The sequence below is a fragment of the Brachionichthys hirsutus genome, chromosome 6 (assembly GCF_040956055.1).
Source record: "Brachionichthys hirsutus isolate HB-005 chromosome 6, CSIRO-AGI_Bhir_v1, whole genome shotgun sequence".
Classification (NCBI taxonomy): Eukaryota; Metazoa; Chordata; class Actinopteri; order Lophiiformes; family Brachionichthyidae; genus Brachionichthys; species Brachionichthys hirsutus.
The window spans coordinates 4270054-4292276 of NC_090902.1; the positions used below are offsets into that span (position 1 = coordinate 4270054).

Here is a 22223-nt window from a genome sequence, read left to right on the forward strand (position 1 = left end):
AAAAGCCACAGGTAAAAACGGTTTCCCTAAAAGTACCAAACTGTGTGTTTAATTTGAGATTGTACCTTTAACTTGTTATTTAAATCTGATAAACTGAAAATAAATGATGAATGATAGATAAAATAAAGATCCCCAATAGCCTAATCAACTTATAGCCATGTCTGGGACAACCAAAATGGAGCTTTATTCCCAGCAGGATAGACAAATGGGTTGTTGAGAAGTTCTTCACAAGGACTTATGATGTTTAACCTCCTTTTGAATTTCATTTTGTTCTGTCTCTTGAAGAAATGTTCCTTTCAAAGCCTATCTTGTCTGTTTTAGCATTATGAATATGAGAACACTATTGAATTCTGGATATTGTAGCAAATATGATTAAGCACATTAGAAACAGGCCTGATGATGAAGGACATTAGAAATGAGACACAACTCTGCTGTTTGTTACAGGGAAAATGAGCTGCTAGGTTAATTGAACAAATTTTTATTTGCGGATATATTTATTTAGGTAGATGAATCAAACGGATACATAAAAGCTCCAAAATTGTAACACTGACGTAAGCAAGTTTCTCAAAATAGGGTGTGGAGAAGAGCGAGGTGGGGATTTCTTTGCCGTCCACACCTACACAAAATGTAATTAAAATCCGTCCTACTAGTTTTTATATATATATTGAGAATCATTTGAATACATTTCTGATTTTCTGTTAACTGGGGGGATAACAATTTGTGAAAAGGCCGGACGTTTGTAACGGACTCTTATTTTGAAGTGTCGGGATCGAGCCCTCACCGGAAGCTCGTTTCGAGGTTGAAGCTCGCTTCAGGGCTGCTGGAGGAGGAAAGACCTGGCTGTGATGCCGCTTTGATGATGGCTGCTTTCGGGATCCTAAGTTACGAACACCGGCCATTAAAGCGGCCCAGGCTCGGCCCTCCGGACGTCTATCCCCAAGATCCAAAGCAGAAAGAGGTAATATCTTGCAGTGTTCAATCTGGAATATTAGGAATAGTGATTTCGGAGAGGAATCCTTCAGCTAAGAGCCCGTGCAAGCTAATATTAGCTAGCCCGTCAAGACGATTTGGGCCTAGCAATAACAATGAACAGCACCTAGTTGTCAGATTGTTGGCTAGCTCGCCTGCTTACTTGGGGAAACAACCGGCTCGCCACATACCGGAGTTTGCTGAGCTAGCTCACCTGCTAGCAGATGCTATCCCGTTTGATAGAAACTACAAGCCGTTGTTTGCTTTGCGATGGAAAAGAATATACGTCGCCTTTTATGATTGCGTTTAACTAAAAAAAATGTTAGCTTAATGTTTTGGTTGACCGAGTTAACGTTAGCTAAACCTGCGCGTCTCACCTCCGGGATGCTGAGAAAGAAAGAAAAAATATCCTCACTTGAAATTTGATCCGGTTTGGGCTTTTGTTCTCAATGATAGAACAGACTGATCTTCCTCAGTGATTTAAATGTTTTAATTTATCTCACGACCGAGCTTACTGCGCTTGTTTCAGGATGAGTTGACGGCATTAAACGTGAAGCAAGGATTCAATAACCAACCAGCGGTGTCTGGTGATGAGCATGGCAGTGCTAAAAATGTCAACTTCAACCCTTCAAAGGTAACAAATCTGTCAAACTCCACAAGGCACGTTGCTCGTCGTGTGTTTGTGTAACCATTCAGCTATCGGGTGCTCCCTTCTTTGCTTTGCAGATCAGTTCGAACTTCAGCAGCATAATTGCAGAAAAGCTGCGCTACAACACATTTCCAGATACGGGGAAACGTAAGCCACAGGTCAACCAAAAGGATAACTTCTGGCTCGTCACGGCAAGGTCACAGAGCTCCATCAATAATTGGTTCACAGATTTAGCTGGGACTAAACCTCTAACGCAGCTGGCCAAAAAGGTAAGACGCTATTCTGAGTCTCTGAGTCTCTGCACACTCGCTTAACGTACCTCCTCGTCCGCACTGCGGTCGTATTGGCTGGTTTATCAGTGGAATTCTTTGGATGTCAGCCTGTGGTGTAGGTTTATTGTTTTATTTCATTGCTTACAGTTCTAACACACTAGTTTTGATTTTTGAGCTGTCCATTGTTTGCTTTCTAGCCGTGTCTCAGAGAAAAGCAGTTAATTCCCAAAACGTTAAATTTACTTTGCTTTGTTAACATGCACATTTGAAAGAAAAGTCTGGGAGATGCAATATTCTGTATATTATTGCAATGTCAACGTGGATAATTGCCTCTGCTGCCAGGAGTGGGAGGATATGTCAGACTCTGAACACTGACGACTACAATTCTATTGGTCGGAAGAGCCAAACAAACTCATTAAAAGTAGCACACGCATCAGAGGCAGTAAACTTTGACATTTGATAAGGATGACAAAAATGAGTCACTCTAAATAGCAGCACCCCCTAAGAAATTTCAGAGATGAGGCCACTGCTGTGAGATTAGTCTAGAAGTATAACGTTATGCGATCTGTTTCTGATAACTGGTTTTAGTGTACAAATATAGTTATTTGTACATCCTCCCCTTTCCATGCATTTTATTAGAAGACAAGCTCCGATTTGAGATCTGGTCTGTACAGTTTCAACACCGTAATGATGTGGACTGACAATTACAGACTGCTTTGTGGTTGAAAAAGAATAGAACGCTAAAAACAAACGCATGAATAAATAAGCGGCTAGCGCTGTTGCCTCACAGCAGGAAGGTCTCAAGTTCTCAAGGTCTCAGGTTCAAATCCAACTGAGGGCTTGGGGCCTTTCTGTGAGGAGCTTGCACGTTCTCCTCATGTCTGCGAGTGGGTGGGTTCTCCCCGGGGTTCTCCGGCTTCCTCCCGCCACCAAAAACCTGCAACATAGATTCATTGGAAATTCTAAATTGCTTGTAGGTTAGGGATTACAGGTGGAGATTAGCATCTCTAGCTAAATGCCTCTCTCCCTAGTGGTGAATGTTAATTGTATACTGTTCCTGTTTAAAATTAACTAACTCACTCACTCAAATGGCGGGTATGGATTAAACATTAGCATCTGTTGGGTGAAACCCTCCAAGTAAGGTGCATGATATAAACGCCTGCTTTACTGCACTATTCAGGAAAAACCGACCAACTTCGGGATATGCACTATTCTGAAATGAGGTTGCTGTTGTTTTTTCCTCATAAAGCTGTTTACTCATTGGTTCTGCGAGCTTTTCTTCTGGCTCAGCCATTTCCCTAATATGCCATGATTATTTGTAAGGATCCTAGTTTATCTTTTAGTCCCATTTCTTCCTAAGAGTATTGGAAGAGCGAAGATGTTGCTCCGTTTTCATTCAGAATATTTATCAATATTTACATTGTAGATTCTTAAAGAGCTGATGTTTGATGCCGACGTATAAGTAAGGAGCTGACATTTATTATGTCTCTCAGTTGTATACTGAACACAAGGTTTGTTGGCACTTTCATATATGCACTTCGACTCATCTGACAATTTCAGTAATAGTCACTGAGCTGTGTTGCTGCCTCCCGTCCCAGTTCAGTGAACTGGTTAAGGTGGTGGATCCTTAGAGGTCTCCTTATATCGATGGAATGAGCGGTTGCTACCTTTTTTGCAGCACCAAATCCGCTTCTCCAATCTAGCTTGTTACTAAACGATCCATGATGTTCTCATCAATAGATACTCATTGGAAAGTTAAGCAGCTCATTCAAGCCTCCACTCGTAATAGAGCGAGCGCAGCCAAATGATGTCGTTAATGAACGGCAGCGGAGCCGACGATGGCGCAGAAAGGGTGAAGGAAACGAATGATTCTGTCTCATCGCGAAGCAGACGAGGGCAAATAACTTTAAAGCTCATGATGGTTATTTCAAATCAGATGCGATGAAATGATTTTGTCCGTGTTTGTTTTAACTGTTCCAAGTAACACTTCATTGTTTTACTGCGCCAGCACAGAGTATGCTTCACTTAACCCAGCGAGGTTTAATAGACTTTGGCTGCCTACTTTTAGCAGATAACACACTACGTGCAGAGTATCTTAAATGTTTGTGTCACCGCTTGGATAAATTTACTCTCCTATTCTGTGAAAACCATTATTACATTATTTGTTGTAGCAATCCTTCTTTCTAAAGCAGAAATTTAGAATACATAAAGATTAATGTAATGCCAGCTTTCTATTCGTGAGTGTGAAAGCCCCTAATAGTTTACAACCATGTATTTGAGGTGTTCTCGTGTTCCTGCCGGCTGGCACAGACGGAATGAGTTGTTTTCTCACTGCGATGAACAATGATGTCCGACCGTTTAATCCCTTTTCCAGATGTACGAACATTCCAGGTCTCACCTCGTCCCCTCATTTGGACTGCAGGAGAACTATAAGTGCAGATGCGTCTAATTTAACGTGTTGACTTAAAGCAGGTGCTTCATCTCGTTTATTTATTTCCAAAACGGAACAGGCACTGTTGGTGACGTCTTCCAGCTGAAATGTTGCAGCCGGGGATCAAGCCTGCAGTTTAGAAATAATCCAAGCAACCGATGTGTTGTGCTGTCTAAATGATTCTAACATGCTTTAATGCTTTTAGTCTTGTGTATCTACCTTGGTTGGAAAACACTTTGTGCACTTTATACTACCCATCATACTGAGAAAAATATCTTAAACTACTTAAACTACTCTTTTTTTTTTTTAACCATTTGTGTGTGTGTGTGTGTGTGTGAATGTGTTTTTCCATTCCACATTATTAACATACATACAATTGTATTCATCACAGGTTCCTATCTTTAGCAAAAAGGAGGAGGTTTTTGGATACCTGGCCAAGTACTCGGTCCCTGTCATGCGTTCAGCGTGGATGATTAAGATGACATGTGCGTATCACGCAGCGATCACAGAAACGAAAGTCAAGAAGAGGCATGTGATTGATCCTTGTATAGGTAAGCATATGATGGTAATAGTTATTGTGGGCTTTTGATTTATATTAATTAATAATGCAGAAGGACACCAGATCCTAAGAGATCACAAGGGTGATTTCACCGAGCGCAGTTTTTCATTTCAATCATTTCTTCATTTCCTTTTTCTTCACGGTTTGTGTTTGCAGAATGGACTCAGATTATTACAAAGTACCTGTGGGAGCAGCTTCAGAAGGTGGCCGAGTTTTACAGGCAGGTTCCGAGTCAAGGCTGCAGCTCCCCCCTGCCAGCCACCCCTGCTGAAGTAGAGACGGCAATGAAGCAGTGGGAATACAACGAGAAGCTTGCCATGTTTATGTTTCAGGTCAGTTCCCCTCATGTCCAACGATACATTCATGCTGTGAACATTCGGCATCAGCTTCTCCTTCCCTACGTCACTGGTCATTCTGTTTTCCATTTTGCTGCTTGGCCTTTTCCCTCTACAAGCGACAAACACATTGCATCCGAGATGTGTTTTAGAAATGGGATAACCGATTCGTCTAGCCAATACTTTGCTTATCTGATTCCTCGAGGGGAAGCTGGAGAGTTCTGCTTATTTCATTAATTGAATCCATGAATTCTCGGTCTCCGTATTGAACACATGGTCTTGATATTAATGTTAACGTTTGGTTTTCTGTGTTAAGGATGGAATGCTGGACAGACACGAGTTCCTGACTTGGGTACTGGAGTGTTTTGAGAAGGTCCGACCCGGCGAAGACGAGCTCCTTAGACTTCTCCTGCCGCTTTTATTGCAGGTACACCCTTTTATCAGTTAACAAATAGATTGCAAATGGATAACATGCTGTGACACACTATCTTGCCATTCTATTCTTTGTCACGCGTCAGTTCTTCATCTTGGCCTGCAGCACATTGGTCGTGCTGATGTTATGCCGGCCCTCTGGATCCCACAGCCTCTCATTATGTTTCTGTTTCTGAAGCTGAGCGCTGTTTATTGACACAGAGCGCTGTGGGGGTCATGCTGTGAATCTCTCTTGTCCTTCAGTACTCGGGGGAATTTGTGCAGTCGGCTTACTTGTCACGGAGACTTGCTTATTTCTGCACGCGCCGCCTCAACCTGTTGCTAAGCGACGGGAGCCTGGGCCCTGCAACGGGAGGTCACCCAGCACATGGTATCTTGGCGCAGCAAGGTAATGCCCTGCCCCCCACCCCTACCTCACAGCCTGCAGGAGGGAACCAGCCCCAGACGCCCTTTACAGACTTCTACATCTGCCCTCAGCACAGGCCTCTGGTGTTCGGGCTCAGCTGCATGCTGCAGGTGTGGTGTTTATTTTGACCGTTGTAGTGTACATGGACTATACCAGACTTTTTACATTTAAGTCATAACATTGTGCACATCCTAATATTTTTTTACTTTTCTCTCTTGTGGCATCTTGTCTTGTCAAATCAGAGCATAGTGTTGTGTTGTCCCAGCGCTCTGGTGTGGCATTACTCCCTAACAGACAGCAGAAACAAAACTGGTTCTCCTCTGGATCTCCTGCCCATTGCCCCATCTAGCTTGCCCATGCCCGGGGGAAATACTGCCTTTACACAGCAGGTAAATCCATCAGTGTCAAAACAAGACAGGTTATTACTATCCTGGCAAAATGTGTTTCTTTTCTATTTTATTTTGAAATGCTGTACATGTACACATGAAATACAGAAAAAAAGTCCTATGTTTATTTGTAGAGAAACATATATCCATATATGCATGTATCCATATGGTTTCTTTCTCTCCAGGTCCGTACAAAGTTGAGGGAAATCGAGGAGCAGGTGAAGGAACGAGGTCAGGCAGTGGAGTTCAGGTGGTCATTCGATAAGTGTCAGGAAACCACAGCAGGTGAGAGAACCGGGCCTTTGTCTCACCGTTGTTTAAGCTTTGTTGCCAGGACAACATTGGGTTTTGAGATGATTTCTGGAATCTGTTTTTTTTTTTGCCAGGCTTCACCATTGGGAGAGTTCTCCACACCTTAGAGGTTTTAGATAACCACAGCTTTGAGAAGTCTGACTTTAACAACTCGCTGGATTCACTTTACAACCGAATATTTGGGTCGGGGCAGAGTAAAGATGGCCATGAGGTAAATGTTGACTCCTCTCCTCTAACAAATAACAAAGCAATGTTGCAGAATGTATTCATTCTAATCACTGTGAACTGAGAAAGAGGGTCAACTTCTACATGAACGCTGATCCTGAGAATCTGAAGTGTGACTAATGCTTCTGTTTTTTTAGCTGTGTTTCTTCATAGCAAGTGTTTTCTTCCAGATGTCACCAGACGATGACGCGGTGGTGACCTTGCTTTGTGAATGGGCGGTGTGTTGCAAGCGTTCCGGCAGACACAGGGCCATGGTGGTGGCCAAGCTGCTGGAAAAGAGACAGGCGGAAATAGAAGCAGAGGTGAGAGACTCGCCGCCGCTGTCACGGCTCCGAACTGTTTCATTCGTGTCTCCGCTGCTCTTGAGCCTGATTGGGCGAGTCAGTACCTGAGCTGTCATGTCTGACGATGACCTCCAGAGGTATGGTACGGACCCTGAAAGCAAAAATTGGGTTTCTTTTTTTGTATCGGTCTAACGAGCGTCATCAGATTGTCAAAACGAACTTTCTTTTTATTCTTTACCCAAGTTTTTGATCTGTCTGATTGGCTTGCAGAGGTGTGGCGAGTCGGAGGTGGTGGATGAGAAGGGGTCCGTTTCATCCGGCTCTCTCTCAGCCGCCACACTACCAGTCTTCCAGGATGTGCTGCTCCAGTTCCTCGACACTCAGGCCCCCACACTGAGTGAGTCTGTTCTTTTAATAAATGATTGAATCTGAGTCGTATTGAAATGACTTTCCATCATTTTTTCATTGCCTCTCCTTTCATTACCCAGTGCATATTTTTTTTTAAAATGTTTTGACAAGGGAATGCTAGTGTTAAATTATTCAAATCCCCCCCCCCCATCTCCTCTGCAGCGGAGCCTGGGAATGAAAGCGAACGAGTGGAGTTCTCTAACCTGGTCTTGCTCTTCTGCGAGCTCATCCGTCACGACGTCTTTTCCCATAACATCTACATGTGCACGCTCATTTCCCGTGGTGACCTGGCTTCAGACTCCCACCTGCCACGCCCACGCTCCCCCAGCGACGAGCCCTCTGACGAATCGGACCGCAAAGAGCAGGAGACGGGCATCAGTTGCAAGAATGAGGCACGTTGCAGGCGTCTGCTGTTGGTGCTTGTGCTGTAATGACTCATTTGTGCAGCTGCTCAAAGTCTGAGTGGTGGAAAAGGGTTGACATGAGTTTGCTGTTTGTTCCATAGGATACCGGTCTGTCGGAGTCTATGGAAATCGATCACAACTCCAGTGCGAACTTTGATGAGGTACATTGAAGTTTTATATTTCTTTTCCTTGGGGGGGGGGGGGGGAGTTTTTTTATCATTTCTACTCACCACTGTCACACCCTTCTGCTCTCCCTTTTTAATTTGGGACTCTTCATGTGCCTTGGCAGATGTTCTCTCCTCCGATGCACTGCGAGTCCAAGGGGAGTCCCTCTCCTGAGAAGCCGACTCCAGAGCAGGACAGCAAGGCCAGCTGCAAGGACAAGGGCATGGACCCTACCTTCCCTCAGCTGTACGAGCAACCTCGCCACATTCAGTATGCCACTCACTTCCCCATTCCGCAGGTAAGGCAAAACAGTTTGGCACCGAAAATCTTTTCATGCTGATGGAAAAAGTATATAAAATCTGAATTTGTCTTATGGCAAATTAAATAATTTCGTTGTTTGGTGCTGATGAACAAGAAAACACTTTAAAGACACCAGTTTGGGCTTCTGGGAATATTGTTGGCCATTGCAGCATTTTGTAGACATCTTTATTTAATTATTTCACAAAGTGTTACTTTGCATTCACAATTCTGTTAAATGTACTCTTCAAACCTTGTCACATATTTCCTGTCCAAATGATTTTTAATCGTGCGTATCCACTTTATGAGCAACATTTCTTAATCTTTGTCATCTCTTGTTAGGAGGAGAGCGCCAGCCACGAATGCAATCAGCGGTTAGTGGTCCTGTACGGTGTGGGCAAGCTGAGGGACGAGGCACGACACGCAATCAAGAAAATCACCAAAGACATCTTGAAAGTGCTCAACCGCAAAAGCACAGCAGAAACAGGTAAGCGGTTCGTCACTTTAATCAACATCCACTGATTGGTTAATGGCCCGTGTTTCCATTTTACCGAGGTTTGACTTCACTTCAGCTTGAAGGCTTCAACCTGCTTTTTAAGTTTGTATCTTTGTTTAATGTTGTCTGCCTTTCCAGTCGAGCGATTACAATGGAATCAGTGAAATCTTTATTTTTAGTGAATTTTCTTGTTTTCCCTGCAGAGCGGTGTGAAACACAAGAGCTTCATCATACCTGTCTGTTAAAATAAAAACAAAAGAATCATCATTCCCATACAGGCTGGGTGCTTGGTTCCTCAACGTGGTCATCATCCCAATAACTCTTCCCCGTTAGATGCATTTCACACATATTCCCTTCCTTCTGTTCTTAAGCGAACCCCTTATCTTTATTGGCCCGAGGGGTGTTGTGTCACTCCATCTTTTCACCATGCAATATGTATGCTAATAGCTCTCTTATGTTCACAGCCACTTAATCTCAGATACACGTGACCTTATTAAGGTGATTTAAGGGTTTCGGCATTATAATTATCTGTGTTCCGTATCACTTTATCTTATTCCTGTGAGCTGATGACCTTCAGCTCGCAAATGTGTTTCTCTTAAAATGTCCTTTCCGAAAAGAGCCCTGATAGCGGTGTATTTTGCTCCGAAGCTTTAAATCGAAAGAGGCGGGGGGGCAATAGACAGCAGACCCTTGGCTTAACTCGATTTCATGGCTGGCCAGTTCGACTGACTGGAGAGAATACAGATGACCAGTTGTGACTTGCCACTCCCGCGCTGAATTTTTTTTCTGCCCTCTCCCCTCTTTCCCGTGTATGCAGGAGGGGAGGAAGGACAGAAGAGGAAGAGGAGCAAGCCAGAGGCCTTTCCCACTGCAGAAGATATCTTCTCCAAATTCCAACACCTCTCCCACTTTGACCAGCATCAGGTTACCTCCCAGGTTAGAGCAGGAGACTTTGTGTGTCCCATATGTTTTATTTTCACTATATTAGACAGTCTAAAAGAAAAAGGCCCATCAAGGTGATTCGATCCTGATGGAGAGGCTTGGATACACTTTGAATGGGGAATGCGCTGGATTTGTGAATGAATGCGTTGTGTTTTCACTTTGTTTGTGTGCAGGTGTCCAGAAATGTGCTGGAGCAGATCACCAGCTTTGCCTTAGGGATGTCTTATCACCTGCCCCTCGTCCAACACATTCAGTTCATCTTTGACCTTATGGAGTACTCCCTCAATATCAGTGGCCTCATAGACTTTGCCATTCAGGTAACGCTATATTGATCACATCTGCCTTTCAACCTGGGTAAATATTTTTTTAAAGATGACTGTACACAAATCTGTTTGTTTTGTAGCTTCTGAATGAGTTGAGTCTGGTGGAAGCTGAGCTGCTGCTGAAGTCGTCCAGCCTGGTGGGCAGCTACACCACCAGCCTCTGTCTGTGTATTGTCGCTGTGCTGAGGAGGTACCACTCCTGTCTCATTCTGAATCTCGAACAGACAGCACAAGTTTTTGATGGGTATGACATTTAATATCTTAGATTTTTTATTTTTATTTTTTGCTTGCTTGATTTGATTTTGAAATAATTTCTGTCTTTCTAATCCTAGAGGGTCAAAAAATTGGTTAACCTCACAATTAAAATTGGAAACATAATGTTTGATTTGTATTTAAATGCAAATTAAGAACACTTTTATGATTTGTTTCATCGTGATATTCTGCTATTTGTTAGCACATATTATATATAATCTAACATCCAAGAAGTAGTCCAGCATATAAACCTGAATAATCTATAAATTGTGATTAATTTAATTTTCTTGATCAGACATCGGTTATGTATAAAATAAGCATTTTAACCTGCGTTCTCAGGTTGCGCATCGTGGTGAAGCCCGGCGTGAACCCAGCAGACTGTTCCTCTGCTGAGCGCTGCATCTTGGCTTATCTTTATGACCTCTACACCTCCTGCAGTCACCTCAAGAATAAGTTTGGTGAAATCTTCAGGTAAGTTCGTTCTAACTGTAAGATCCAGTTCAGTCAGCGATCACCAAATATTTTTCTGCCTCTCGTTCTTTGTCTAATGGGATGTTGCGTTCGGCTAGCAGCACAAACACAACCCCTCCTTATCCTCTCTTTTCCCCTCTCTCTCTCAGTGAGTTCTGCTCTAAAGTGAAAAACTCCATTTACTGCAATATTGACCCGTCGGATTCCAACATGCTTTGGGACCCTGCGTTCATGATGGACGCCGTCACAAACCCCTCGGCCCACGACTTCAACCACTCCATGGTTGGCAAGATCCTCAACGACATCCCTGCCAACCTCTACAGCTTCGTCTGTAACGTGCTCATGGATGTATGTGTGGACCACAGAGACCCCGAGAGGTGCGTTCCCTCTGCCGTGATATTTGCTGCTTGTGTCTGTGATTGTTGGCTCTGTATCATATAGCGTGATGTCCCTTCAGGGTGAATGATATCGGGATCCTGTGTGCGGAGCTGACGGCATATTGTCCCTCCTTGAGCGCGGAGTGGCTTGGCATCCTCAAGGCGCTCTGCTGCTCCTCTAACAATGGCAACTGTGGCTTCAACGATTTATTGTGCAATGTGGATGTAAGTAGTGCTTTCATTTCTCTTCAAGTGGATGTGTAGTTGGGATAAGGGATTGGTGCGCTTGCTGTAGGTGTCTAAGACTGGAGTGATGTGTATTATAGCACTGTAGCTATGGAAACGCACCTTAAAATATTATATAAATCCATGTTTAGTCCTGCTTAAGCTGCACCTCCCTTGTCTTAAAGGGGTATTAGTAATTAATTTTATTCTGTTGATTACTAGGTTGTGATTTCTAGTTTCCAGCGGTTTTGCCAACCACACTTAAAATCGCACATCTCTACCATTTGAATATTGCTGCAATTGCAATAGATTTCCCTATTGAACAGCATTGATTGTAAAATCGCCACTCTGCTCACCCTGCAGGTTAGTGATTTGTCCTTCCATGATTCCCTGGCAACCTTCGTAGCCATTCTCATTGCTCGGCAATGCCTACTCCTCGAAGACCTGGTTCGCTGTGTGGCAATTCCTTCCCTGCTTAATGCAGGTAAGGATTATTCGGTCATCAATGTTCAGCCGCACAAGAACATGTAATGCCAAATCAGCAAAGGCACCTTCCGCTCCACCGGTTGTCTTTGTTTCTTCTAGCTCGGAGACCAGTTCCCTTTCAGCTGTGATGTTTGGTTGACTTTGGCACATTTTCTAAAGCTGTTACACATGCCAAAATCCAGGAGCCTTTGCTTGTAGTAAATGCTTTGTTCTCACCCCCTCTTCCGTCCTAAAATTCCTAAAAAGGTCCCTCTCGGGATAATGGGAAAATTGTGATTTAATGTCTGAGATTGTACAGCCAATTCTAGAAAGACATTCACAAACCTCAGTTTGGCGATGTGAAGAAACGGAGCAATAAGGATCTGAACTTGCTTTCAGCCTGCAGTGAGCAAGATTCTGAGCCGGGAGCTCGACTCACCTGCAGGATTCTGCTGCACCTTTTCAAGACTCCACAGCGAAACCCTGTTCCCCAAGATGGTGTGAAGTCAGGTGCCAAACAGAATTCTAATGCCAGGTTTTTTTTTGGTTTTTTTTAGCAGTGCACCGGCTTATTGTGACTTTCTGCTTCTCCTTTCCCGTCTTTGCAGATAAATGCCCAGTTGGAATCCGGTCATCTTGTGATCGCCATCTTCTTGCTGCCTCTCAGAACAGCATAGTGGTTGGGGCCGTGTTTGCAGTCCTAAAAGCTGTTTTCATGCTTGGTAAGAGTATTTTTGTTCCTGTTTTGTCATGTAAGAATTGGGTTTCATGGTTTGTTTATTTTCAATAATACAAATATTTGCTTGGTCTCTTTTGTCCCTGTTGTTTCAGGTGACGCTGAGCTTAGAGGATCAGGACTGTCGCACCCTGCTGGCCTTGATGACATATCTGAAGGGCGTAATGTCTCCATAGAAACAGCCAGCCTGGATGTATATGCAAAGTACATTTTGAAGACGATCTGCCAGCAGGTGAGGATATGAGCTGAAATGGCGTGTCTGATATGAGGGGATCAGTCCAGTGGGAAATGGAAGGTACTGAGATGACAAATAGTTTATATCTGAATTAAACAGTTTGCTATAAGCCAAAGCTGCACATTTCTTTTTCTTCCTGTCCAACATTATGATCAGCTTTGTTATTCTATCTGAAGTCAGTCATGTTTCGCACATGAAAGCTTTCTCTCTTGTAAACTTTGAATGACTTGTGGGTTTGTGAAACAAGTTCGGGAATCACTAAATGTCTCTCAGTCTGACCCTTTGTTTCTTCGTTCCTTTCTCCCGCTCTTCTCTCCTGCAGGAGTGGGTTGGAGAGCGGTGCTTGAAGTCTCTATCTGAGGACAGCAGTGCCCTCCAAGACCCGGTTCTTGTAAACATTCAGGCCCAACGACTGCTGCAGCTAATCTGCTATCCGCATCGGCAGCTGGACAGCGATGATGGCGACAACCCTCAGAGGCAGCGCATCAAGCGCATCCTCCAGGTTAAGAATGCACGGGCTTACTTTTATTTCTTTGAAGATTGTCATGCTTATTGGGACTGGTAGAGCGTGCCCATTAGAACTTTGCTATATCTCTGCAATCACGTCGTCCCTCTGGAGTCAGCACTGCAGAGATTTGCTGCCCTCTTCTGGCGGGAATTGGGAATTGAGAAAATGTCTGCGATCGATAAATAATGCATCCTCACGAGCGAGAGACATGTAAGACTAAAAGGTATCGTCTCTTTCGTAGAACATGGACCAATGGACGATGAGACAATCGTCCCTGGAGCTGCAGCTGATGATCAAGCAAAGTACAAACAATGTAAGTTACTGTTTTCAGTGCAGCAACAATTTGGTTTTAGCTGTGTAGTTTTTAAACGAACAAATCTGAGTAGTCTTCATTTACCTTCCAACAGGAGCTTTACTCGCTCTTGGAGAATATAGCCAAAGCTACCATAGAGGTGTTTCAGAAATCGGCTGAGATGAACTCCAGTAACCCCTCAGGGAACGGCGCAGCGGCCCAAGGGGGCTCTGCATCCAACAACAGCAGCACCACTAGCAAGATGAAGCCGGTTTTGAGGTTTATTTCACACAGCTTTCTTTGCTTTTGAATTTTGTAGAACGCAAAGTGCAATATTTCTTCATCTTTAGGGTCAATCAGTGACTCCATAACCTTTTTAGATAATAATTATTGACCCTATACTTTCTTTTGGTGTGGATTTAAAATGGTGATTGTTAAAATCGAACGTGTTATTTGTATTCTTTGCTGCAGCTCATCAGAGCGATCTGGTGTGTGGCTAGTGGCTCCATTGATAGCCAAGCTACCCACTTCAGTTCAGGGCCATGTGCTGAAAGCAGCAGGAGAGGAGCTGGAGAAGGGGCAACACCTGGGCTCCTCCTCGCGTAAAGAGAGGGACAGGCAGAAACAGAAAAGGCAAGTGGCAAACAAACATTTATTCAATATTGCATTCAATGAGAAAACCAGCCAGGCATTTGTGCACGTGTTTCTGTTCATTCAGTTTCTTCTTCTTTTCCTCCTTCAGTATGTCGCTGTTGAGCCAGCAGCCCTTCTTGTCGTTGGTGCTGACCTGCCTGAAGGGGCAGGATGAGCAGAGGGAAGGCCTCCTCACCTCCCTTTACAGCCAGTTGCAGCAGATTGTTTCAAACTGGAGAGAAGATCAGTTTCAGGATGACTGCAAGGCAAAGCAAATGATGCACGAGGCTCTGAAGCTGCGTCTGAATCTCGTAAGAATAAATTTTCTACCTTTTGAAGATAATTAGTTGTGCATAGTGACTTTAAGGTGCTTAAATTCAACATCGGTGTGATTTAACTTGTGTTCTTTCTCTGCTCTATGAGGTGGGCGGCATGTTTGACACGGTGCAACGCAGCACCCAGCAGACCACCGAGTGGGCCGTACTGCTTCTTGACATCATCAGCAGCGGCACAGTTGACATGCAGTCCAACAAGTGAGTGTTGTTTAAAGTGAAAACACTGTTCCTAAGTGCAATCCACTCATAATTCCTGTAATTGGATACTTCAGCTGTACAAATTCTCGTTTCCAGCGCAATTATTGGCCACTTAATCTTACGTTTCCCTCTCTCCAACAGCGAGCTCTTTACAACAGTGTTGGACATGTTGAGTGTTCTGATTAATGGCACGCTGGCTGCCGACATGTCCAGTATCTCTCAGGGCAGCATGGAGGAGAATAAGAGAGCCTACATGAACCTGGTCAAGAAGCTCAGGGTAAGAGCAGCTCACCCAACCACAGCAAGGCCATTTAGTCTGACCCAAATCTAATTTATGGAACCTACCAACTCTGCTTCCACAGAAAGAGCTCGGCGATCGACAGTCAGAAAGTTTGGAAAAGGTTCGCCAGCTTCTTCCACTACCCAAGCAGACCCGGGACGTCATCACCTGTGAACCGCAGGGTTCACTAATAGACACCAAGGGTAACAAGATCGCTGGATTTGAGAAGGAGGTATGTGGCTTTGCCCACCAGCTGAAATGACATCAACCCACCCAAGTTACAAGTGCATCTTTTTCCGTTTAATTCAAGAGGTTTTTAATAATCAGCGACATCGGTAACAAGTTAACAGGAAGTGATATAGTTGGGTAGGAAAAAAAAAACAGCAACTGTTAAGGAAATACAAATATGCTGATGTGTCTTTCTACATCAGGGGCTTCAAGTATCGACCAAACAGAAGATTTCTCCATGGGATGTCTTTGAGGGCCTCAAACACTCTGCCCCTCTGTCCTGGGGCTGGTTTGGTACAGTCCGCGTGGATCGGAAGGTTACCAAATTTGAAGAGCAGCAGCGCTTCCTGCTTTACCACACCCACCTGAAGCCCAAACCTCGTAGCTATTACCTGGAGCCCCTGCCCCTGCCCCCAGAAGAAGAGGAGCCCCTGACACCCGTCTCCCAGGAACCAGAGAAGAAGATGATGGAGGCGGTGAAGCCAGAGAAGAGTGTGCCCGCCGTGCCCTCTGACTCCAACAAGAAGAAATCCAGTAAAAAGAAGAAAACTTCAGCCGCCAAGACAGAGGTTTGATTTTTACCGGCTGGTATTTGTGATGTTTGTTTCCAACTACCACTATATCGCTCCCTTATTTTTATTTTTATTAGGACTTTGTGAACCGAACACCAGGTGGTGTGAGCTACGCGTCCAGCATGCCGCCTGAGCTTTTGCAGAACCACCCATACGGTAGGCTGCCCTACGTCCAGCAGACCATGGGCATGTACACACAGAACCAGCCTCTACCTCCAGGTCAGTTCACTGAGTATTCTCTCCTCCTTTTCACCTCCTTCACCAAGTACCATCAAGGATTGTGGTTACATCATCTCTTTTGACAGGAGGTCCGGGATTAGAACCTCCATACAGACCCGCTCGCAACCCGCAACCCAAAATGATGCCTACTCGACCCAGTTACCCTGCCATGATGCCGGGCATGCAAGGAAGCATGCCCGGCATGATGGGACTGGACAAGCAATACCCAATGGGTTATAAACCCCAGCCGACCATTCCGCAGGGCCAGATACTAAGACAGCAGTTACAGGTCAGATTGGTAAGTCAGTCCACTGTGACTGATCAAGTAACTCCTTTTAGTCGAGCAGAGTTGACCAGAAGCAGTAACTCGTATGATGGGTCAGCAATAGGAGAGTTGATTCTCTGATTTCTGCTTGTTTGTACAAGGAAAACAAAGTTGCTCTCGAATCAGCACCGAGTAGTTGCTTTTTTTTATTACTCCTGATGGATGACATTGAAACTTTGCTATTTGCTAACTTGTTTGTCTTTTCAGAATCAAAGCATGATAGGGCAGCAGATTAGACAAATAACACCCAACCAACCATATACATCAATGCAGGCATCTCAGGTAAGTCCACTTTTTAAAAAGGGATCTTTTCAGCAAATGCCACAATACTTTTATTTGTGGACACGAATGGTGAACAGAGAATCTGTTTCCTATTTTTAACCTCGATTGCTTTCCTCCTGCCGGCTTTGTCGGGTCATTTGCTACATTTATGTCATCCAAACAGGAATATCTGCAGTTGTGTATGTTCAAATGCACATGCTGTGCTCTCAGGTGGTCTTGTTTTACTTGGCTGTGTTTATCTTTGTAACAGAATATATCTCAGGGCTATACCTCGTACGGATCGCACGTGGGAATGCAGCAGCATCCGTCCCAAGGTGGCGGTATAGTTCCTTCCTCCTATGGAAACCAAAACTTCCAAGGCACCCATCCTGGAGCCAACCAAGCAGTGGTGGATCCTTTGAGACAAATCCAACAGCGGCCCAGCGGCTACGTTCACCAGCAGGCTCCGGGCTACGCACACAATATGCAGAACACACCGAGGTCTGTATTGCGTTTTCCAGAGCAACGTTTTTACTCTTGATTGTAACGTAATTGTCGCCTGCCTCATGCGTCCATAGGTTCTCCCACCAGCCCATCCAACAGAATGCCATCATGCATGGTCTCAGTCATATGGGAGGCCAGGGCGTCCATCCTGGCTTGAGGCCCAATCAGATGCTGGCAGAACAACAACAAGCAGCACAGCAACAACAAGCAGCACAGCAACAGCAGCAGTACCTCAGACAACAACAAGCACTCAGAGTACGTCAGTTACAATAAAAAAAAAAACGTCCGACACAGAAGAATTAGTCTTAATGCTTTGAGAGACTGTGAAGTCTGACGGTTCAATAGATCATATTCTTCTGTCTGTGAACTACGTCTTTTTCTAAGACGGACCGATTAGCTAGGATCATGTGCCGGAAGATCTGATTTAATGTATTCATCGTCTTGACCAGAAATAAGTGAAAAATTAATTACAGCTATAATAAATGGACTAAAATGCCATTCGGAAGAAGGACCAGGCAACAGGAAGACGATCTCCTGCTAATCGGGTAGATGCTAAGAAGTGGCCATTTTAAATGAGGAAATACTTCACATTTAACACCGAACCAAAATTAATTAATTATGGATTTGTACATGAAGTATAGGCCGTAATTTCCTGTTTCTCCGCTAATGCAGCAGGCCCAACAAGCTCAACAACAACAACAGCAGCAACAACAACAACAACAACAGCAGCAGCAGCCACAACCGGTCCAGCCCCAGCAGGTTCCGCCTCAACAGCAAGTTCCGCAGCAGCAGCAGCAACAACAACAACAACAACAACAGCAACAGCAGCAGCAGCAGCAGGTGTCGGCGGTGCCGCCGCCAGGCCAGACACAGAACCAAGGCCTGGGCATGCAGCCGCTTCCTCCCCAGCAACCCATGGTAAGTCTGGCCTGAGTGACACTGGGCCATTCGTGGGTTATATACTTTGTATACTATTTGTTTCCACTGTCTTGGTTCACTAGCGATGTGTTCACATGCAAAGGGATAATTTAGCGAAACATAGCTTGGGCACCGTGCGGCAGAGCAATACGGTGAAAATGCTCTCATAGCACGGGAAGATAAATCCCAACTCCATAAAAAGACAAAGACAACAAAGCCCGGTGTGAAGGCAGCTTTAAATGCAGTCATCTGTGTAATGAGGGCCAGTAGACTACCTCTACTGGCCCTTAAATGCCCCCACTCGATGTTACTGATCGCTTCAGATCACTTTCAAGACCACGAATGGACGTTTTTTGCCGCCCTAAAATATCAGGGATCCATCTAAAAGCTGTGTATGCAGAACATAAAAACGTTTCGATTTGCTGTGACGATGACATGCGTGTCTCCGTTTTAGTTTCCACGGCAGGGGATGCAGCAGACTCAGCAGCAGCAGCAGACTGCAGCTCTGGTCAGACAGCTGCAACAGCAACTTTCAAGTAAGTCAGAAACCTTCAGACATACTTTGTATGTCGTAGTTGTCATCATCTGTTGTGGTGATGCGCGACAGAAATCACGTCTGTAATAAAAATGTTCCTTCTTTTCAGATACACAGCCAGGACAGGGAACCAACTCATATTACTGATCATGCTTGTTGGTATTAGTGTGTGTGTGGAGTGTCTATGTAAAAATAGTACCAGAAAATATAAGAATGCATTTCTTTTTTTTCTTCTCAATTTGTACAATTTCGTGTACTTCTCATTAAAAAAAAAATAATGTCTGTTTTTTTTATGTCTTGCACTTGTTTTGGCTTCCCTGTATATTGTATTTTAAAACCTGTGAATGAAACCTCTTGAAATTGGCATCAAATGGTTTGTTGTGTAAAATAAGGCGGCTGTCGCACAAACATGTTCCCAATGTCGAATTCTGAATGTTCTTTTGAGATTTGATTGGTTGTAGATTAAGTTCTTAGAGGGGGGGGTAAAGGAGAACGTTTCAGCAGCTGCATTATCAGTTTTGAATCCTTAGATGGCTGGACTTGACTAGAGCCATCACTACGCTGCTGCAGGAGAAGACAAGAGTGAAGGAAAAAGTGGAAACGGCAAGAGGAGTTTGATTTCTTTATTGACTGAATCAGTGTACAGAGAACCGAATACAATTCCCTTTTGTCAGTGTAGCTTTTTTGGTTTCGTGGGTCTTTGCTGATTCACATTCTGACCCTCCAAGCGACTAAAAAGCACTCCAGTGTCCAATCCCAGTGTTCTTCCTTCGAAAGGACAGTCCATTCCCCGTTGCCTTGGCAGGAAGTTCAGGTGTGCCCAGCTTCTCTCATCTGGTTGCACCCCGAGTCTGGACAGCAGCTTGTCAGAAATCTCTGGAACAACCGGCTGGAGAAGTGTGCCATAAATTCTCAGGCATTCAAAAGACACATGGGTAATGGTGTCGAGCCAGCGGCGGTCCTCGCTGACCCTTTTATCCAGCTTCCACGGTGCGTGGCGGTGAACGAACCCATTGGTCTGCCTCACGCAGACACTGATGGCCTCCAAAGCTTTGAATATATGCATGTCCTCGTAATGCTGCTCCACCACGGCAGGGAGCCGTTTCACGGCACGCAACATGCGGTAATCTTCCACCGAGGCCCGGCCTCCTGGATCGCTCGGGAAGGACTCGGGGCAGAAAGGAGGATAGATCTGAGCCGCGTTTAGAGCTGGAGCGGTGCAGCGGTTTAGCAGACCACCCAGAGAGTCGGCGAGCTCTGCGTTGAGCAGCTTCAGGGCTTTGTCATCCGTGTAATCGCAATCGGAGTCCGGGACGCCTTGACGGAGAAGAAAGTACCTCATGCCGTCAGTTGTGAAAAAGCTTGAGCGTTCCAGAGGATCCACCACGTTACCGAGACTTTTAGACATCTTCTTTCCTCCCACGGTCCAGTGAGAGTGCACGTGTATTACCTGTGGCAATGGCAGTCCAGCCCCGAGGAGGAAGGACGGCCAGTATATGGCATGAAATTTGAGGATGTCCTTTCCAACAACGTGGCGGGCCACACTCCACCACCGGTCGTGTTTGTCTGGATAGCCGGCTACCGTCAGGTAGTTCACCAGAGCATCCAGCCACACGTAGATGGTTTGTTCGGCGTCGCCGGGGACCGGGATGCCCCACTGAAGGCGGCTTCGCTGGCGGGAGATCGAGAGGTCGGGAAGGTCCTCCTGCAGCCACTGGAGAACAGCCTGGTGGAATCTCTCAGGCTGTATTGCTCGGGGGTTTGCTCTGAGCCAATCAAGCAGTTGAGATCGAAACGTGGACAAACGGAACATGTAATTCTCCTCTTTCATCCACTCGACCTGCAATAGTGGCGAGAAGAAGAAAGGGTTGCATGATTTGATACGGCAAGATGACATTACACAACTTTCTGTTGTTGATAAACTGATTGGAAAGTGTACATTCAGTCGAGTGGCCCTTTTAAGTCGGCACTTAAAATCTTCACAAAAACAACGTGGAGATCCCAGCAGCTCTCTTATTACCTTGTGACCACTCTCCAGCGACACCTTGATCTCCTTCCCCGACGAGTCCAAAGCATCGCCCACCTGTAATGACGCCAGGAAGCTTTCGTCCTGCGTCGAGTACCAGCCTTCGTAGCTCCCCTTGTAGATGAGCCCTTTGTTCCAAAGCGCCGACCAGAAATGCTTCACGGCGCGCCGGTGTCTCCGTTCAGTCGTTCTTATGTAGTCTGTGAAGGAGATGTTGCAGCTGCTGAAGAGATGTCGAAATCTCTCCGACACATCGGTGCAGAACGTGAGGGGATCTTTTCCTGCAGCTTCGGCAGCTTGCTGGATTTTCAAGCCGTGTTCATCTGTGCCTGAATGCAAAAACAAGAGGATGTATTATTAGCTCGAGTACATTTTCTAAGACAAACAGTAAATTCTCACGCTTGAAAGCCGGGAAGACAATTTATCAACATGGGTTCATAATCTAGTTTTCTATGCATAGACCCCTAGAATACGCTTTACTACGAATAAAATATAAAAAATAGTGGCGTAAAAAAATTTATTCTAGATCGTGGACACCAAATCCAAATAGCAAAAATGCTTATATATTGGTTTAGATTTTGTTGAGTGCAATATTTACCTGTCGCAAACTTTGACTTGTAACCCTGAAGCAGCTTGTACCTGTGGAAGCAGTCCGCTATAACAGCCGAGTACAGGTGTCCTAGATGAGGGGACGCGTTGACATAGAAGATGGGAGTGGTAACGTAGTAACTCCGGTCGCCCTCGGCCGATCGCGTACTTGAACGCCTCAAAACAAGGATCCTCTGACATCTCAGCGGAGCTGAGGCGGATGGGCTGCGCGCAACAGCCCAACAGCTTCTGGTGACAAAAAGAAACGTCGCCCTCATGACTGGAAACACACGCGAAGTCCAACTCACGACATTCGCTCCAGGAACTGGTAATGATTCGATGCGTTCTTCCCATGCGTGCTAGCCGTTCATTCTGCTAGCAACAATACCGGCGGATGAACACAAGCTAACCATTGTCGGAAAAACAACAGGAAGATTTCGCGGACGTATAATTACACGAAACGGACAGAATTAATTAAAGGTTTCCTTAACTTGCAGCACATGTACTGTCCTTGCATGCCAAGGTTAGCTGAATTTCCGGTTTGCTAAAAGTTGAATCGTACTACGGTGAAGGTAGTGCTCGCCCTACTCTGCCTTTGATTCGCTAGGCGAAGATATTTAGCCATGAGAAGAAATGGTTGGTCAGGATTGTAGGAAGACGAGACCAAGTAAGCCAATCACGAGTAACGTAGGGCGGGGCCATAGCGTTGTCATAGTAGAATTGTCATTTGACGTGTTGTTTGCTG

At 45.0% G+C, this 22223-nt stretch overlaps 2 protein-coding genes across 4 annotated transcripts; one reads left to right on the forward strand and one right to left on the reverse strand.

Annotated features, from left to right (window-relative positions):
* The first annotated feature begins 856 nt into the window (after positions 1 to 856).
* On the forward strand, positions 857 to 19351 carry med12 (mediator complex subunit 12). Of its 3 annotated transcripts, none has more exons than XM_068740518.1 (43): positions 857 to 958; positions 1499 to 1603; positions 1696 to 1887; positions 4713 to 4872; positions 5037 to 5212; positions 5532 to 5642; positions 5891 to 6163; positions 6296 to 6442; positions 6625 to 6724; positions 6826 to 6962; positions 7147 to 7278; positions 7531 to 7657; positions 7831 to 8060; positions 8174 to 8233; positions 8362 to 8535; positions 8877 to 9021; positions 9848 to 9966; positions 10146 to 10289; positions 10376 to 10539; positions 10887 to 11018; positions 11168 to 11395; positions 11476 to 11620; positions 11984 to 12104; positions 12485 to 12595; positions 12694 to 12807; positions 12917 to 13053; positions 13379 to 13558; positions 13806 to 13877; positions 13972 to 14135; positions 14328 to 14489; positions 14599 to 14800; positions 14913 to 15022; positions 15164 to 15299; positions 15385 to 15534; positions 15734 to 16099; positions 16180 to 16342; positions 16408 to 16619; positions 16854 to 16928; positions 17191 to 17408; positions 17486 to 17666; positions 18084 to 18329; positions 18784 to 18865; positions 18974 to 19351. In XM_068740518.1, the coding sequence occupies exons 1-43, from the start codon at positions 857 to 859 to the stop codon at positions 19009 to 19011; spliced, it is 6543 nt and encodes a 2180-aa protein (XP_068596619.1). In that variant the 3' UTR covers positions 19012 to 19351. The 3 variants fall into 3 exon arrangements, with proteins under 3 accessions (XP_068596619.1, XP_068596620.1, XP_068596618.1); XM_068740519.1 differs by having other exon boundaries at positions 16180 to 16334; positions 16379 to 16619; positions 17486 to 17657; XM_068740517.1 differs by having other exon boundaries at positions 16180 to 16321; positions 17179 to 17408.
* On the reverse strand, positions 19351 to 21891 carry mars2 (methionyl-tRNA synthetase 2, mitochondrial). The gene is made up of 4 exons (XM_068740673.1): positions 21867 to 21891; positions 21489 to 21803; positions 20885 to 21219; positions 19351 to 20704 (listed from the first exon to the last, which is right to left on the reverse strand). Exons 1-4 carry the CDS (start codon positions 21889 to 21891, stop codon positions 19535 to 19537), a joined length of 1845 nt encoding a protein of 614 aa, XP_068596774.1. The 3' UTR covers positions 19351 to 19534.
* Positions 21892 to 22223: the final 332 nt, after the last annotated feature.